The sequence below is a fragment of the Leptonychotes weddellii genome, chromosome 10 (assembly GCF_054177405.1).
Source record: "Leptonychotes weddellii isolate Sample4059 chromosome 10, ASM5417740v2, whole genome shotgun sequence".
NCBI classification, from domain to species: Eukaryota; Metazoa; Chordata; class Mammalia; order Carnivora; family Phocidae; genus Leptonychotes; species Leptonychotes weddellii.
Genome location: NC_138378.1, coordinates 26,063,842 through 26,079,663, shown reverse-complemented (window position 1 = coordinate 26,079,663; position 15,822 = coordinate 26,063,842). Strand labels below are relative to the sequence as shown.

The following is a 15,822-nucleotide window of genomic DNA, read 5'->3' as shown; positions in this document are numbered from 1 at the left end:
TGAGCGCTGTGAATTGTGCAAGACTGTTGAATCACAGATCTGTACCTCTGAAACAAATAATACATTATACGTTAAAAAAAAAAAAGAAGAAGATAGCAGGAGGGGAAGAATGAAGGGGGAGGAAATCTTAGGGGGAGATGAACCATGAGAGACGATGGACTCTGAAAAACAAACTGAGGGTTCTAGAGGGGAGGGGGGTGGGAGGGTGGGTTAGCCTGGTGATGGGTATTAAAGAGGGCACGTTCTGCATGGAGCACTGGGTGTTATACACAAATAATGAATCATGGAACACTACATCACAAACTAATAATGTAATGTATGGTGATTAACATAACATAATAAAAAAAAAGTGTATGATGCAAATATAACCAAAAATAAGTTGAGAGCCTGTAAATAATATCAGATAAAACAGACTTTAAAGCAAAATATATATTAGAAATAAAGGACCAATAAATGCCGATAAAAAGTTCAACCCAGAAAAAAGTTAAAAGATTTTAAAACTTGTCCACACTCAATAAAATAGTCAATAATATACATATATATTATTAATTACATATTGTATATATTAATCTCCACATGAACTTTTGGCCTATCTTTGTGGGTTCCATCAATTTTTGATATTAATATATATAAATTTTGATATGTATATATAAAAAAAATTGGTGAAGCCCACAAAGATAAGCTGAAAGTTCATGTGAAGACTATAACCCCATCTCTCAATTTTTAATAGGTCAAGCAGACATAGATAAAGACAGATCTGGACAACACAGTTAACAATCTTGATTTAGGGGTGCCTGGGTGGCTCAGTTAAGCTTCTGCCTTCAGCTCAGGTCATGATCCCAGGGTCCTGGGACTGAGCCCTGCACTGGGGGTCCCTGGTCAGAGGGGAGTGTGCTTCTCCCTCTTGCTCCCCCAAGTCATGCTCACTTTCTCTCTCACTTATTCTCTCTCTCTCAAATGAATAAAATCTTTTAAAAAAATCTTGACTTAATGGACATATATATAAAGTGGTGGACCTATTAGACACACAATTAGGTTAGAAATTAGTAACAAAAATAAATAGAAAACACCACATGTTTGGGAATTAAAAAACACACTTCTACTTCTGCTTCTAACCAAGAGAGTAACAGAGACCACATTTACCTGTGTCCTGAAAACAAAACAAAAGAAAACAAAACAAACCAGACAAAATGCACAAAACATTTTTCAAGGTAATAGACATCAGACAACAAAAGACAGTGATGTCTAAAAGATGGGAAATAGGGGCGCCTGGGTGGCTCAGTCGTTAAGCATCTGCCTTCGGCTCAGGTCATGATCTCAGGGTCCTGGGATGGAGCCCCACGTCGGGCTCCCTGCTCAGCGGGAAGCCTGCTTCTCCCTCTCCCACTCCCCCTGCTTGTGTTCCCTCTCTCGCTGTGTCTCTGTCAAATAAATAAATAAAATCTTTAAAAATAAATAAATAAAAGATGGGAAATAAATGAGGTGAACATGACAAATGTCTCACTATATTGCTTTAAGAGTTTCCAGACCACAGCACAGGAGGGGGAACTGAGGCAGAGCCTAGTAGACCCCAGAATTGAGGAGATGTACTGAGAGTCCAGAGACCAAGGTAGCTAGACTTCATAGGATAGAGCCTCATAGAGGAGAGAGGTACATAGAAAGAGAAACCAGAAACTTGTGAAGGGTCCCCCTTGAGTATTTAGTAGAGTACTGATCAGTGTGTTCATATGAAGAAATTACCCAAGGCCAAGGAAAGAACTCCCAAAAGAAATATAGAGAACAGTCCTGGTGCTTGAATAGAGATGGGAATAGTGCCTGTTTCTACTACCTAGACTTGAAAAACTCATAATTCATGGGATAATGGGTAGAGTACTCAAGAAGGTCTTACTTTAGTAGTGGGGAATAATTAGTCCTAGACTGAGTATTGCTGTGGAACCATCTAATAAATCATGGAATCAAGACTCAAAAAGTTCAAACTATTTCCAAGTAACTTAACTGCATCCCAGAACAAAGCTCAAGATTTATAGGAATACAAAAATATTCAACACCCAACAAGGAAAAATTCATAATGTCTGGCATCTAATTACAGAATGCCAGGCATGCCAAGATGCAAAAAAATAAGACACATAATGAGAATAATCAATCAACTGAAACAGAATAGACACAGATGTTAGAAGCTGCAGAAAAAGTCATTAAAAGAGTAATTATAACAGTATTTGTTAAATTCAAAAATTTAAGTAGAGACATGGAAGATATATAAAAAGATACAAATCAAACTTGTAGAGATGAAAACTGCAACGTTTATGATAAAAAAATATATTGTTTGGATTAACAACAGATGAAACAGTGCCGAAGAAAGGATTAGTGAACTTCAGGCATGGCAGTAGAAACTATCCAAAATGAAAAACAAAACAAACAAAACAAAATCCCCTAAAATGAAATGTGAGTGAGCTGCAGGACAACCTCAGCAGTTTAGTATTTGTAATTGGAGTAATTGGTGTTTCCAAAGGAGTGGGGCCACGGGGATGATGCACAGAAAAATACTTGAGAAAATAATGGTAAAAAACTTTCCAAAAAGGGGTGCCTGGGTGGTTCAGTTGGTTAAGCATTTGCTTTTGGCTCAGGTCATGATCCCAGGGTCCTGGGATCAAGCCTCACATCGGGCTCCCTGCTCAGCGGGGAGTCTGCTTCTCCCTCTCCCTCTCCCTTTGCCCCTTCCCCCGCTCACACTGTCTCTCAAATAAATAAATAAAAATCTTAGAAAAAAAAAACCTTTCCAAATGTAATGAAAACTGTAACCTCATAGATCCAAAAAGATCAATGAGCTCCAAGCACATGAAATATGAAGAAAAACTACACCAAGACATATCATAATCAAGTTGTTAAAAATGAATAATAAAGGGGCACCTGGGTCGCTCAGTCGATTGGGCATCCAACTCTTGATTTTGTCTGGGGTCATGATCTCAGGACCATGGGATTGGGCCCTGTGTCGGGCTCTGTGCTCAGCACAGAGTCTGCTTGTCCATCTCCCTCTGCTCCTCCCCCCACTCTATCTCTAAAGTAAATAAATAAAATCTTGAAAAAAATGAATAATAAAGAGAAAAATCTTAAAAGCAGCCAGAGATAAAAGACATGTTTATGTACAGAAGAACAAAAATAATGATGGTATCAGATTTCTCATCAGAAATGCTAGAGAGAAGACAGTGGAACACCTTAACAACAAAAGTCAATCTAGAATTCCATACCCAGTTAAAATACAAACAAATATTAAAGGATGCCCTTCAGACATAAGGAAAATGGAAATCTGGGTCTACAGAAAGGAATGAAGAGCAATGGTAGAGAGAGAAATGGTGACTACATGGGCAAATGTATATTTTTCATATTTTAAAAATCTCTTTAAAAATAATTGACTGCTTAAACAAAAATATCCATGTATTGTGGATTTTATAACTATAAAAATAGAATTCATAACAATAGCATAATATGCATGAAGTGGTATAACTGGAAGTAGGCTACAATAACCTGAAGGTGTGTACTTTAAGTCCTAAAGCAATCACTAAAATAACAAAATAGTTTTGCTAATAAGCCAACAAAGGAAATAAATGAAATAATAATAAAAAATACTTGAATAATCTAAGAGAATGGAAAAAAAGAAAAGAACAAAGAAGAGAACAGAAAACAAACAGAAAGAAAATATCAAGATAGACTCAAACATAACCGTATCAATAATTACATTAAATATATAAGTGGTCTAAATTGTTGAATTTGTCAGCATAAAATTGTTCATAATATTCCCAATCTATTTAATATCTCTAGAATCTGTAGTGATGTCACCACTCTCATTTCTTTCTTTCTTTTTTTTTTTAAAGATTTTATTTATTTATTTGAGAGAGAGAGAATGAGAGACAGCACGAGAGGGAAAAGGGCAGAGGGAGAAGCAGACCCCCTGCTGAGCAGGGAGCCCGATGTGGGACTCGATCCCGGGACTCCAGGATCATGACCTGAGCCGAAGGCAGTCGCTTAACCAACTGAGCCACCCAGGCGCCCCACCACTCTCATTTCTGATATTGGCAAACTGTGTCTTCTCTCTTTGTTTTTTTCTGATCAGTCTGGCTATAGGTTTAACCATTTTATTGATCTTCTAAAAGAACCAGCTTCTGGTTTCATTGATTTTCTCTATTGTTTATCTGTTTCCTATTTTGATATTTATTAGTTCTTTTCTTCTGTTTACTTTGGATTTAATTTCATCTCCTTTTTCTGGTTTCCTAGAACAAAAGCTGAGGTCACTGATTTAAGATTTTTTAGCTATGACATCAAAAGCATAGTACATAAAAGAAAAAAATTTATAAACTGGACTTCATGAAAATTTAAAAACTTGTATTCTTCAAATAACACTGCTAGGAGAATGAAAAGACAAGTCACCGCCTGGGAAAAAATTTTTGTAAAACAGATATCTGACTTGTATCCACAATATATAAAGAACTCCTACAACTCAGTAATAAGAAAACAACACAATAAGAAGGGAGATGATGGTGGAATATTTGAACAGATACTTCTTCAAAGAAAATATATGGATGGCAAATAAGCACATGAAAAGATGTTCAACATCACCAGTCATTAGGATGTATATATATTAAAACCACAATGAGATACCACCACACATCTATTAGAATGACTAAAATTAAAAAGATAGACTATTCTCATGCTGATGGGAATATAGAGGAACTACAACTCTCATACACTGCTGGTGGGAATGTAAAATGGCACAACCACTTTGGATATCAGTTAGGTAATTACTTATAAAGTTAAACATACTTTTACCATAAGATCCAACCATTCCACTCCTAGGATTTTACCCAAGAGAAATGAAAGCATTTGTCCATAAAAGGACTTGTACATAAATGTTTATAAAGCTTTATTTGTAATAGCTATAAATTGGAAACAACCCAAATGTCTATCAAGAGATGATGGCACAAAATAATTTTGCTATATTCATACAATGGAATACCACTCAGGAATAAAAAAGAATGAGCTATTGATACATGCAACAACATGGATGAAACACACAAAAAAGATTAAGCTGAGTGCAGAAACCTAGACAAAAAAAAGCACACACTGTATAGTTTCATTTATATAAAATTTTACAAAATGCAAACCAATCTATAATGACAGAAAGCAGAGAAATGGTTGCCTGAGGATAGAGGTAAGGGGAGAGAGGGAGAGATTCCAAGGGGGCATGAGGAAACTTTTAGGGATGAAGGATATGTTCACTATTTTAATTGTGGTGATGGTTTCATCAGTATATACATATGTCAAAACTTTTCAATTGTATACTTTATGTGCATACTGATTATACCTCATAAAGTTAATTGAAAAATAAAGAATAAGGAAACACACCTCTAACTATCCCATGAATTGAAAAAGAAGTCGTAGCAGAAATTTAACAATCCTTGAAACTGAGTGGTAATAAAAATATGAGATGTGCAAATGTGAGATACAGGAAAAGTAGTATTTTAAGGAAATATGATAGCCTTGGGGCACCTGGGTGGCTCAGTCATTAAGTGTCTGCCTTCGGCTTGGGTCATGATCCCAGGGTCCAGGGATCGAGCCCCATGTTGGGCTCCCTGCTCCGCAGGAAGCCTGCTTCTCCCTCTCCCTCTGCCCCTGCTTGTGTTCCCTCTCTCGCTGTGTCTCTCTCTGTCAAATAAATAAATAAAATCTTTGAAAAAAAAAAAGAAAGAAATATGATAGCCTTAAATGATCGTATTAGTAAGGAAGAAGGTCAGTGATTAATGAGCTAAGTATCCAACTCAAGAAATTAGGAAAAAACAAAATAAACCCAATGAAAGAAGAAGGGAGAAAACAAAGATAAATGCAGAATTAATGTAATGCATAGCAAACACACATTAGAAAAAGATCAATAAAGCTAAAAGTTAGTTTATATATAGATATTTTTAAAGATTTATTTATTTATTTGAGAGAGAGAGAGAGCATGAGCAGGAAAGGCAGAGGGAGAGGGGGGGAGAATCTCAAGCAGACTCCACGCTGAGTGTGGAGCCTGATGTGGGGCTCCATCTCACAACCCTGAGATCATGACCTGAGCCAAAACCAAGAGTTGGACACTTAACCTACTGTGCCACTCAGGTGCCCCTAGAAATCAGTTTTTAGAAAAGACTAATAAAAGTGACAAATTGCTGGCAAAACTTATCAAGGAGAAAGATATGCATCAAACAATATCAAGAATGGAAAAAGTTCATAGCTAAAAATACAACAGAGATCAAAAAGATAAGCGAACATCATGAACAACTTTATGGAAACAAATTTGGAAACTTAGGTACAATGTACAAATTCCTTAAAAAATATAACTCACCAAAACAGAGTAAAAAAGAAATAGAAGGCCTGAATTATCTATGACCATTGAAAAAAAAACGAGTCTCCTTCTCATCCCCACAAACTCAAGGCAAATTATAATGAATTTTCAAGTAACAAATCATTCCAAACTTACACAAACTCATCCAGCAAATAGTAAAAGAAAGAACTATGCCTCTTTTAATTATTTGAGGCTGGTATATCACTAACTGTCAAAATCATACCTGGACATTATAAGATAATTACAAGCCAATCACTGTTGAACATAAATGCAAAAACTCTAAAAATGTTATTAACAATGCAAATCCTGCAGCATATAGAGAAGATAGTAAACCATTATCTAGTTAGGTTTATATCAGGAGTAATTCAGGATTAGGAAAACCATTAATGAAATTCAGTGCATTAATAATTTGAAGGAGAAAGGCTATCTCATCAATTCAATACATGCAGAGAAAAGCAATATGTGAAATGCAACATCCATTCATGATTTAAGAAATCCCCCAAAACAAAAAATCACTTATCAAACGTTTTTAACCTGATAGAGTATAGCTACCGAATGGCTACAGTTAACCATGTTTTTAATGGTGAAACGCTGGAAACATTTTCTTTAAAACAAAAAACAAGACAAGAATGCTATGGCCACTGCTTATATTCAATGTTGTACTTGAGGTTCTAGTCAGTGCAATAAAATAAGAAAAAAAGGGGGCGCCTGGGTGGCTCAGTCCATTAAGCGTCTGCCTTCAGCTCAGGTCATGATCTCAGGGTCCTGGGATTGAGCCCCACATCAGGCTCCCTGCTCTGTGGGAAGTCCCTCTCCCACTCCCCCTGCTTATGTTCCCTCTCTCGCTGTGTCTCTCTCTGTCAAATAAATAAATAAAATCTTAAAAATAAATAAATAAATAAATAAATAAAATCTTAAAAAAAATAAGGATTGGATAGAAAAAAAAACCAGTTATGGTTTGCATAAGATGGCTGTCTATACAGAAAAAGCAAAACAAATATAAAGACAAAGATCCACATGCAAATATCAATTGCATTTCTCTATACTATCAACAAAGAGTTAGAAAATATAACAAGATATAATTTGCAATAGCAACAAAAGATAAATTGTATTAGAAATAAGCTGCCCATACACCTGAAAGCCTCATTCTCTCTTCAAATCTTTCCTCAAACTCCACCTTCAATTTGGCCTACTGTGATCATTCCATTTAAAAATCACATTTCCCTGACCCCTAAATTCCTGATCAGTTTTATTTTTCTCTAGTTTTTCCACATATCACATTCTAACATACTTAGAATTACTGTTTTTGCCTATCTTCCCTGTGTCTTCTCCCTCCATGAGAACAGATATTTTTGTCTCCTTTGTTTACTCTGGTATTCTTAGAGCCTAGAACAGTGCCTTGTACACAGTAGATGCTCAATAAATGTTTACTGAATGAGTGAATTGAATGAAAAAAAGTAAGTGTGTGTGGCCTTTATTGAGAAAATTACAAAACTTTATTGAAAGGCATTAGGGAAAAATATACATAAATAGAGAGATAAACCATATTCATGGATAAGAAGACTCAGTAGCATAAAGATGTGGATTCTCTTCCAAATTAATGTACAAGTTAATTGTAATATTAATCAAAGCCCTCAAAGATGTGTGTGTGTGTGTGCGCACGTGTAATTTTATAAGTGGATTCTAAAACTTATGTGGAAACACAAAAGACCAAGAAATGCAATACTCTTCTCAAGAACAAGGGAGGGCAGGAGGCTTGCCCTACACACTTGTTTATATCATAATTATAAAGCTATAGTGATTAAAACAATGTGATGTTAGCACAGGAATTATCAAATAAATCAAAGGAACATAATAAATAGTCTAGAACCAGACCCACAAATAGAAGGAAACCTGATTTAGGACACAGATGGTACCGCAGTTCAGTAGGAAAGGATAAGTTACTTAATAAATGATACTAGAATAATTAGTGATTCATAAGTAAAAACAATTACATTGATTCCTTAATTCATACCATGCCCCCAAATTAGTTCCACATGGGTTATAAACCTAAATGTAAAATGAAAAACTATAAAACCTTTAGAAGAAACTATAGAAGAATATGTTTATGAATCAGCATAGGGAAAAATTTCTTAAATAAAACACAGAGTGAAAACCATGAGGAAACTACTGGCAAGTTCAACTACATTGTGATACCTGAAATATACTTTCCTGACAAAGGATCAGTATCTAGGACTTATGAAGATCCATTTAAATCAGTATAAAAACTCCAAACAATTCAAAAAGAAAAATGGGCAAAAGACTAGCATATACTTAATAGGAGAAGTAATGCAAATACTAATAAACAAATAAAAAGATGCTCAACTTCATTCGTAATCAGGAAAATGCAAATTAAGGCCTCCACAAAATTCCCTGTGTGGCCACTAACCTGGCCAACATTAAGAAGTTCGACCTTAGTAAGGGTTGGTGAGGAGGTGGCGGGGAGCGTGGCTCAGGACAACCCAACCATCTTGGAAAATGGTTTGACATTGACTCCTAACGTTAATCATGTGCACACCCTATCACCTGGCCGTTCCAGTGTTAGGCTTACATCCTAAACACACTCTTGCACCTGTTCAAATTAGAAGAGACAGACAAGAATGTTCAGGGCAGTTTTGCTTATAATAGCAAAAACAAAGTATGACCAACTATAAATACAGCAACATAGAAAAATCTTAAAAATATAATGCTGAATTTAAAAAGAACACTTTAGAAGACTACTACAACACGATATCCTTTTTATAAAGTTAAAAACAAGCACAACTAGACATAGTGTTTATTGTATGTGGTAAATTATTTTTCAGAGAGTTGTGTGTGAACACATAACTCAATTTACTTATTACTTTTAGGAGAGGGGTAGGCAGTGGGATGAGATGGTGAAGGAACATATTCAATAATATTTTTAATGTTCTAATTTTAAGTTTGTTGGTCAGGTCACAGGTGTACATTAATTATTATGCTTCATAACTTCTATTTTGTTATATTTTTCTTTTGTATGTATGATATGAGATACAATAACTTATACATTTTTTCAAATGGACCAAATATTTAAATGTAAACAATGAAACCATAAAAGGACCAGAAGAAACCACAGGATAAATTTTTAAAAATAATTTTGGTGTGAGAAAGGCCTTTCCAAATATGACAAAAATCCAGTGTACTTAAAAGATTGAGGGGTTGGGCAAGTTTCACCCTAAGAAAAGTTACAAGATAACAACCAACTAAATCTGTGCGACTCATGCAAAGGGCTAATTTCCTTAATATATACTCCTACAAATCAATAACAAAAGTCAATCCTTCATAGGAAAAGAAGCAAAGGAAATGAAGAGATAGTTCCCAGAAAAGGAAATACAGAGAGTTTAGATACCTGAAAGCGTGCTCAACCTCAGAGTAAGAGAGATGAAATTCACCAGGATACCACAGTTCACTTTGATGATGGAGAAAGACAAAAAATGGTATGGTGGCCACTGCCTGTTGCAATCATTTCTCAATCCCAAGATCGCTTGCCTTCACGCCTTGAAGATTTTCCTGCAGGATCACTATATGTACTCTTGAACAATGGTCCCGTCATAATTCTTTGTGATATCAGTATCAACATAGATAGACAATTCTTCCAAAACATTCTCCTCTGCATTCCTCAAGCATCTCTCCTTCAATGACCTTGTCTCTACCTTTCCTTGGCCACATCTTACTGATAAATGCAATCTCCCTGAATAATCCTGCCTACAGACCAACCATGGTCTAACCATCTTCTAAACTCCAGCTCAACCCCTTTCTGGTACCTCAACTCCAGTAATTGTTTGGCCCCATTAGAACCTACATTCCATTCATCCTGCCTTCTCTTCACCTTCCCATATTCCTCTCCGTAGCCCTTAAATTTCTTGTTGCATTTTCGTGAACACCCTCTGCATATGCTTTTCACTCTCCTGCCCTCTTGTGCTTCCTGTACTCACCTGGCAAACCCTTACCTCTGCATATACGCGGCCACTCACCTGTCCTGCACCTGCACTCTCCTGCAGCTCAGCATGGCTGGAGAAATTTCTCACTTTAAATTTATGACCCCAAACCTCAGGCAGGCCCTTAGTGCTGCTTGGCAATCACACGACATTTCCACGGTCCACTTACTCTCCTGGACGCCTGTTTTATGCCCTAGTGTCTCCTTCCCTATCCTCATGCTCAACTGTTGACCTGGCTTCCCATTTCACCGAGAAAACAAAGCAATCGAGAAAGAACATCTGCGGGCTCCCACATTGTATGTCCCTTTTGCCCCCTTCCGGGCCTAGGCTCTCTGACTTCCTTGCTCTGGCCATGGCTAGCTGTCTATGCTCCCAGCTAAACCATGCCCTTCACTGGCTACAGGACATGGCTCCAGCAATTTTCCCCTCTATCTCCTGCATCATCATTTCCCCTTTTCCTACTGGGTTTTCTCATCAGCATCTGAAGAAGCTGTATTTTTTTCTCTGGGCCTTACACTGTGCTCCTGCCACCACCTCACTTCTCTGATCCCTTTAGAGCAAAACTCCCAGAGTTCCTCTGTTCATTGCCTCCAGTCTCTCTTCTGTTCTCAGACACCTCTCCCACCAGACTTCTGTCCCTCCACTCTACTGAAATAGCTGTTGCTGAGGTCACCGATGTCCCCCTCATTGCTAAATGTAAGGGTCAATTCTTGGTCTTTTTATCATCTCCACAAGCGCCATTTGATGCAGTTGACTGTTGCCTCCTTTTTGGAATAGTTTTTTTTTTTTTTTAAGATTTTATTTATTTATTTAACACAGAGAGAGAGAGGGAGAGAGCAAGCACAAGCAGGGGTAGCAGCAGGCAGGGGAGAAGCAGGCTTCCCGCTGAGCAAGGAGCCTGACGCGGGACTCGATCCCAGGACCCTGGGATCATGACATGAGCCGAAGGCAGATGCTTAACCGACTGAGCCACCCAGGTGCCCCAACCTTTTTGGAATAGTTTCTTATCTGGACTTCTAGAACACTCCAATCCTCTGATTTCCCTTTTACCTCCCTGGCTGTTCCTTGTCATTCTCTTTCACTGGCTCCACACCTCCATGGCCTCTAAACACTGGACGCCCCAAGATTCAATTCCTGGACCTCTTCTGTTTTCTTTCAGCCTTCATTCCCTCGATGATTTCATTCATTCAGATTTAGATCCACAGCCTGGACCTTTCCCTCGAGATCTGTATTCATGTTTTCAGCTGCTTTTCATCACCCCCATGGATGTTTGGTAAGCATCTTAACACCAAACTCCTGATCTTCCTCCTCCCAAACCTGCTTGTCCTGAAATCTCTTCCTCCTCAGTAAATAGGAACTCTGTCTTTCTAGGTTGATCAGGTTAGACATCTGGGATATGTCTTTGACTCCCCCCACTCTCTGTCACTTGGTCTCTCTTTCCATAACAAATCTCGTTAGTTCTGTCCATGAAATATGTCCAACCACTTCCTGCCACCACCTCCTAACACCTCCTCTATAACAGCCTCCACCTTCTCTCACCTGGATAACTGTACTGGCTTCCTAACTCATCTCCATGCTTCCACCCTAACCTCCTAGAGGTCATCGGCAACACATGAGCTAGAGTGATCTTGCTAAAATATAAATCAGGTCATCTCATTCTTCTCAAACACCTCCCTGCTGCCCCTCGCTTCCATGCCATTCAGAATAAAAGCCAAAGTCCTTATAATGGTCTATATGCAACTTACAAGGCCCTGTCTGCATGGGCTTGCCTTCCTCTTACCCCACCGTTGGTTCCCTGACACCATCTCCTTCCACTGTCCCCCTCGCTCCAGTCCCCTGTGCTTTCTTGCTGTTCCTTAAACACATCAGGTCTGCTCCTGCCAAGAATATTCTTCCCCTGGGTTCAAACATGGCTCACTCCCTTCCTCCTTCAGATCTTGGCTCAAGTGTCATCTTTTTAGGGAGGCTTTCCTTAAACACTCTAAAATTGCAATCCCCCCTTCCTCAACACTCTCTACTCTTTCCTGATGCTTGCTTTTTCTCCTTAGCTGTTACCACCATCTAACACAATCTACGTTTCATTCATTCCATTCACGTCCATCTCTCCTATTAGATCGTAAACCCATAAACACAAGGCTTTTGTCTGTTTTGGTCACTGTTTAATCCACAGAATATAGAAGAGACCCTGGCACAGAGTGAATATTAAAAAAAAATTTTTTTGTTGAATGAATAAACAACGTATTTAATTGGCCAGAGTGTGGGCAACAGGCATTCTCAAAACTGCTGGTACGAATACCAATTGGTGTAATCTCCGCAGAGGGCAAACTGACAATAACTATTAAAATTATAAACGCACATCTCCTCTGACCCAGCAATTCTGCTTCTATAATACCCTTCCTATGTGTGCACCTATGTGCAAAGTGACACAGGGACAAAGTAAGTCACTGCAGTGTATTTTATCTCCGAAAAGGAACAAAAACGGCCAAAATGTCCAGCAATGGCAGACTATTGAATGAAATTAGAGTTTATCCATACCATGGAATATTTTTCTGTAGCAAAAAAGAGGAAAGAGACTTCTTGTGTCCTGATATAACCTCCCAGATATACACGTTTCTTAGGAAAAAGGAAAGGTGCTTGCAAAGTACATTTCGTATGCCATCATTTTTAGAAACACAAAAGGAAACGTACAAAAAGAATATGTATCTATATTTTCTTGTCTATGGGCAGACAATGTCAAGAAAGATGCCCAAGAAACTGCGAACAAAGGTTGCTTATCTGGAGGGCAATGGATGGGTGAGATGCCGAGGTGGCAGCCTTCTTGCTATAAACTCTTCTAAACTTGAATTTTTGCTCCTGTGAATGTGTTCTCTATTAAAAGGAGAATAAAGCAGGGTTTATGTTCCAATATGGAGCGATCTCTAAGATATATTGTTAGAAATTTTTAAAAAGCTACGGTATAAAAGTCTGCTGTACGTAGGGGTGGGGGTGCTCTATTGTACCTTTTGAATTTTGTACCTTACATATGCATTTGCTCTTCAAAAAGAAATAAAATAACTTTAAAAAATCATGGTGGGAGAATGCATTTTTACATGCATCACCTTGACAGTCCTGCGACTGAAACCTGCCAAGTATGTCCCCACTTTTCAAATGAAGGAAACGAAGTTCCGAGAAGTCAAGTCAAGCAGCGCAGAGGTGGAAGTGGAGCGGGGACTAGAACGCGGCCTTCCTTCCCTGCGGTTCCCATGCCAGCCCCTCCGGCCTCCCAGCGGCTCTCTGGGCCGGGGTTCACTTCCTCCCCACCCCGCCCCCACGCCCTGCCCCTGGGAGCAGAACTCGGAAGCCCAGCCCCCAGAAGTCTGCCACTAGGGGCTTCACGCAGAGGCAAGGAGGGGGGCAGCTCCCTGGTGTCTGGCAGTTTTCTCTGCTTCCAGCCACCAATGGGGGGTGGGGGTGCCCACCCTCCCTACCCCCCCACTCTGCGGTCAGCCTGCTGTGGCCTCCCAGGGCCTCCTCCCCAGCCCGTACCTGTCAATAATGACCGGGTCAGAGGGCGTCTCATTCCGGTTGCCACAGCTCTTCCGGTCACAGCACCGGCTGGGGGAAGAGGAGAGAGGGAAGGAGGAAGGGAACGAAGGAGAAGGGGTGTGTGTGTGTGTGTGTGTGTGTGCGCGCGTGCACGCACGCAAGCGTGCACACATGCGTCCGGTTGAGGATGCTGTGTCCTGTCTCTGAGTATGGAATCCCTGACGGGAGGACTCACTCCCAGGAGCCTGGGGGAGAAGGGTCCTTCGCAGGGACCTGGAGAGCCCGGTCCTGAATGTAAGGTGGGCCAGGAAACCCTTGTCCCAAAGGCATGCTGCTCCTGGAGGATTCAGGAAAGGCAGGCTGCAGGCCACCTCTGGGGTCTCTCTCTCGTACAGCAAAGAGCTCGGAGTGTAAGCATGCAGCTCAGGAATTATTAGAAAGTGAAGCCCTGTGTAACCGGCACCCAGACCAAGAAAGACCACATGATCAGCGCCCCAGAAGCCTCCTCACGCCCCTGCCTTGTCACTACTCTTTCCAAAGGCAGCCAGTGTCCCGACCCAATTTTTGAACAGCCTTTTCTTTTCCATGCAGGAGGAACTGCTTCTCAGGACCCTGTAGGATGGGCATCTCCTGGGGGAGACCGTCCCTAGAAAAGCCAAGCTCTGGGGTAACAGGAACCAGGAGCCAAGAGTTGAGTCTGCCCCACACCACCTCCCCTAGAGAGCACCCTGAGGCTCACCCAGGAGGCAGCAAAGTTTCCTCTCTCTAGCTTCTGAGCTAATCCGAGAGGCCCAGCCCTGCCCCCACTCCTCAGGAAGCCTCCCCTGAGCTTTATTAGTTAAGCTTTCCAGTGGTGGCAGGAGGCCTCTCTTACAAAAACACTTGGAGAAGCCACATAAACAGGCCAGGCTAATGGGGCCTCAAGGACCCTGTCTTCAGCCAGCACTGTGCTCAAGGGCCTCCTTAACGCCTCCTTGCCTCCCCCAACCAGGCTTCCCCAGGGAGCTGCGAGGAGGGGGGTGGCAGCAGTGGTCAGGGGTAGGGCCCAGAGGGGACCAAGGGGCAAAGGTGCAAGTGTCCCAAACCTCACCTGCACATGATTTCATGGGTGAGTAGCACTCGGCACATTTCGGGGTTCTTGTCCTGCCCCTCATAGATGATGGCCTGGGGGGAGAGGAGGAATGCACAGGCTCAAGGGGAAGGAGGCTGCTCTCAAGTCCAAGTGTAGGGGAGAGATGGGCCCTGCCCCAGGAAAGATCATGCCCTCCAGCTTGCTCTGGGGTGTTAAGAAGGCAAAACAGGAGCTGGGACCTGGGCTCCCCAAACCAGGACCCCCACAGGGGGCTGTGGTCAGCAAGAGTGGCATGAGGTAGGTCTATAGATTCTGTTTGTCCACAAGCAGCTTTTTCCAGAGACAGCTCTGGGGCCGGGGAGGTCCCCAGGCCACAAGGTCAGGCTGTTGGTGGGGTAGACACACTCCTATCTCCACTGTTCCCATGTCCCTAGGGGACCTCACCTCCTGCTCACAAGCACTGTCCCTCTGGGCTCTTCCCCAGTCTCTCTCCCCATCTCAGGCCAGCGTGTCCCCCTTGTGCTGCTGGATCAGCCTCCCCACCAGTCCCCCTGCCTCCACTCTGCCCTGCAGCGGGGAGTGAGCTTCCTAAACTGCAGCTCTGGCTGCCCACTTTATGATCCCCTGTGCCTCCAGGCCATCCCTTATTGGTGGGGTCCCCCCCCCTCTCTCTGGACCTCCTCCAACCCCTTCCACACTTGTCCCCACACAGTCCCACTGGCCACTCCCTGGTCTGCCTCCCACACCACAGTGACCACAGGCTTTCTAGAAACAAACCATTTCTCCCTCTGCCCTGGGATTGGGTGGAGGCTGCTGGAAGACTGTGGGAAAGCCGTCTCCACCTTGCATTCCAGGCCACT

General features: G+C 41.1%; 1 protein-coding gene across 3 annotated transcripts in view; it reads right to left on the bottom strand.

Annotated features, from left to right (window-relative positions):
* The window catches only part of EBF4 (EBF transcription factor 4), a 54,152-nt gene that overhangs the window by 24,969 nt on the left and 13,361 nt on the right, over nucleotides 1-15,822 (bottom strand). For all 3 annotated transcript variants that reach the window (XR_014149135.1, XM_081833095.1, XM_081833096.1), the window contains 2 exons: nucleotides 14,981-15,054; nucleotides 13,891-13,959 (listed from right to left, as the gene is read on the bottom strand). Coding sequence is in view for 2 of the 3 variants with exons in the window: in XM_081833095.1 (XP_081689221.1) it covers nucleotides 13,891-13,959; nucleotides 14,981-15,054 (143 nt within the window). In the remaining variant the exon portion in view is untranslated. The remainder of the gene's footprint in view (nucleotides 1-13,890; nucleotides 13,960-14,980; nucleotides 15,055-15,822) is intronic.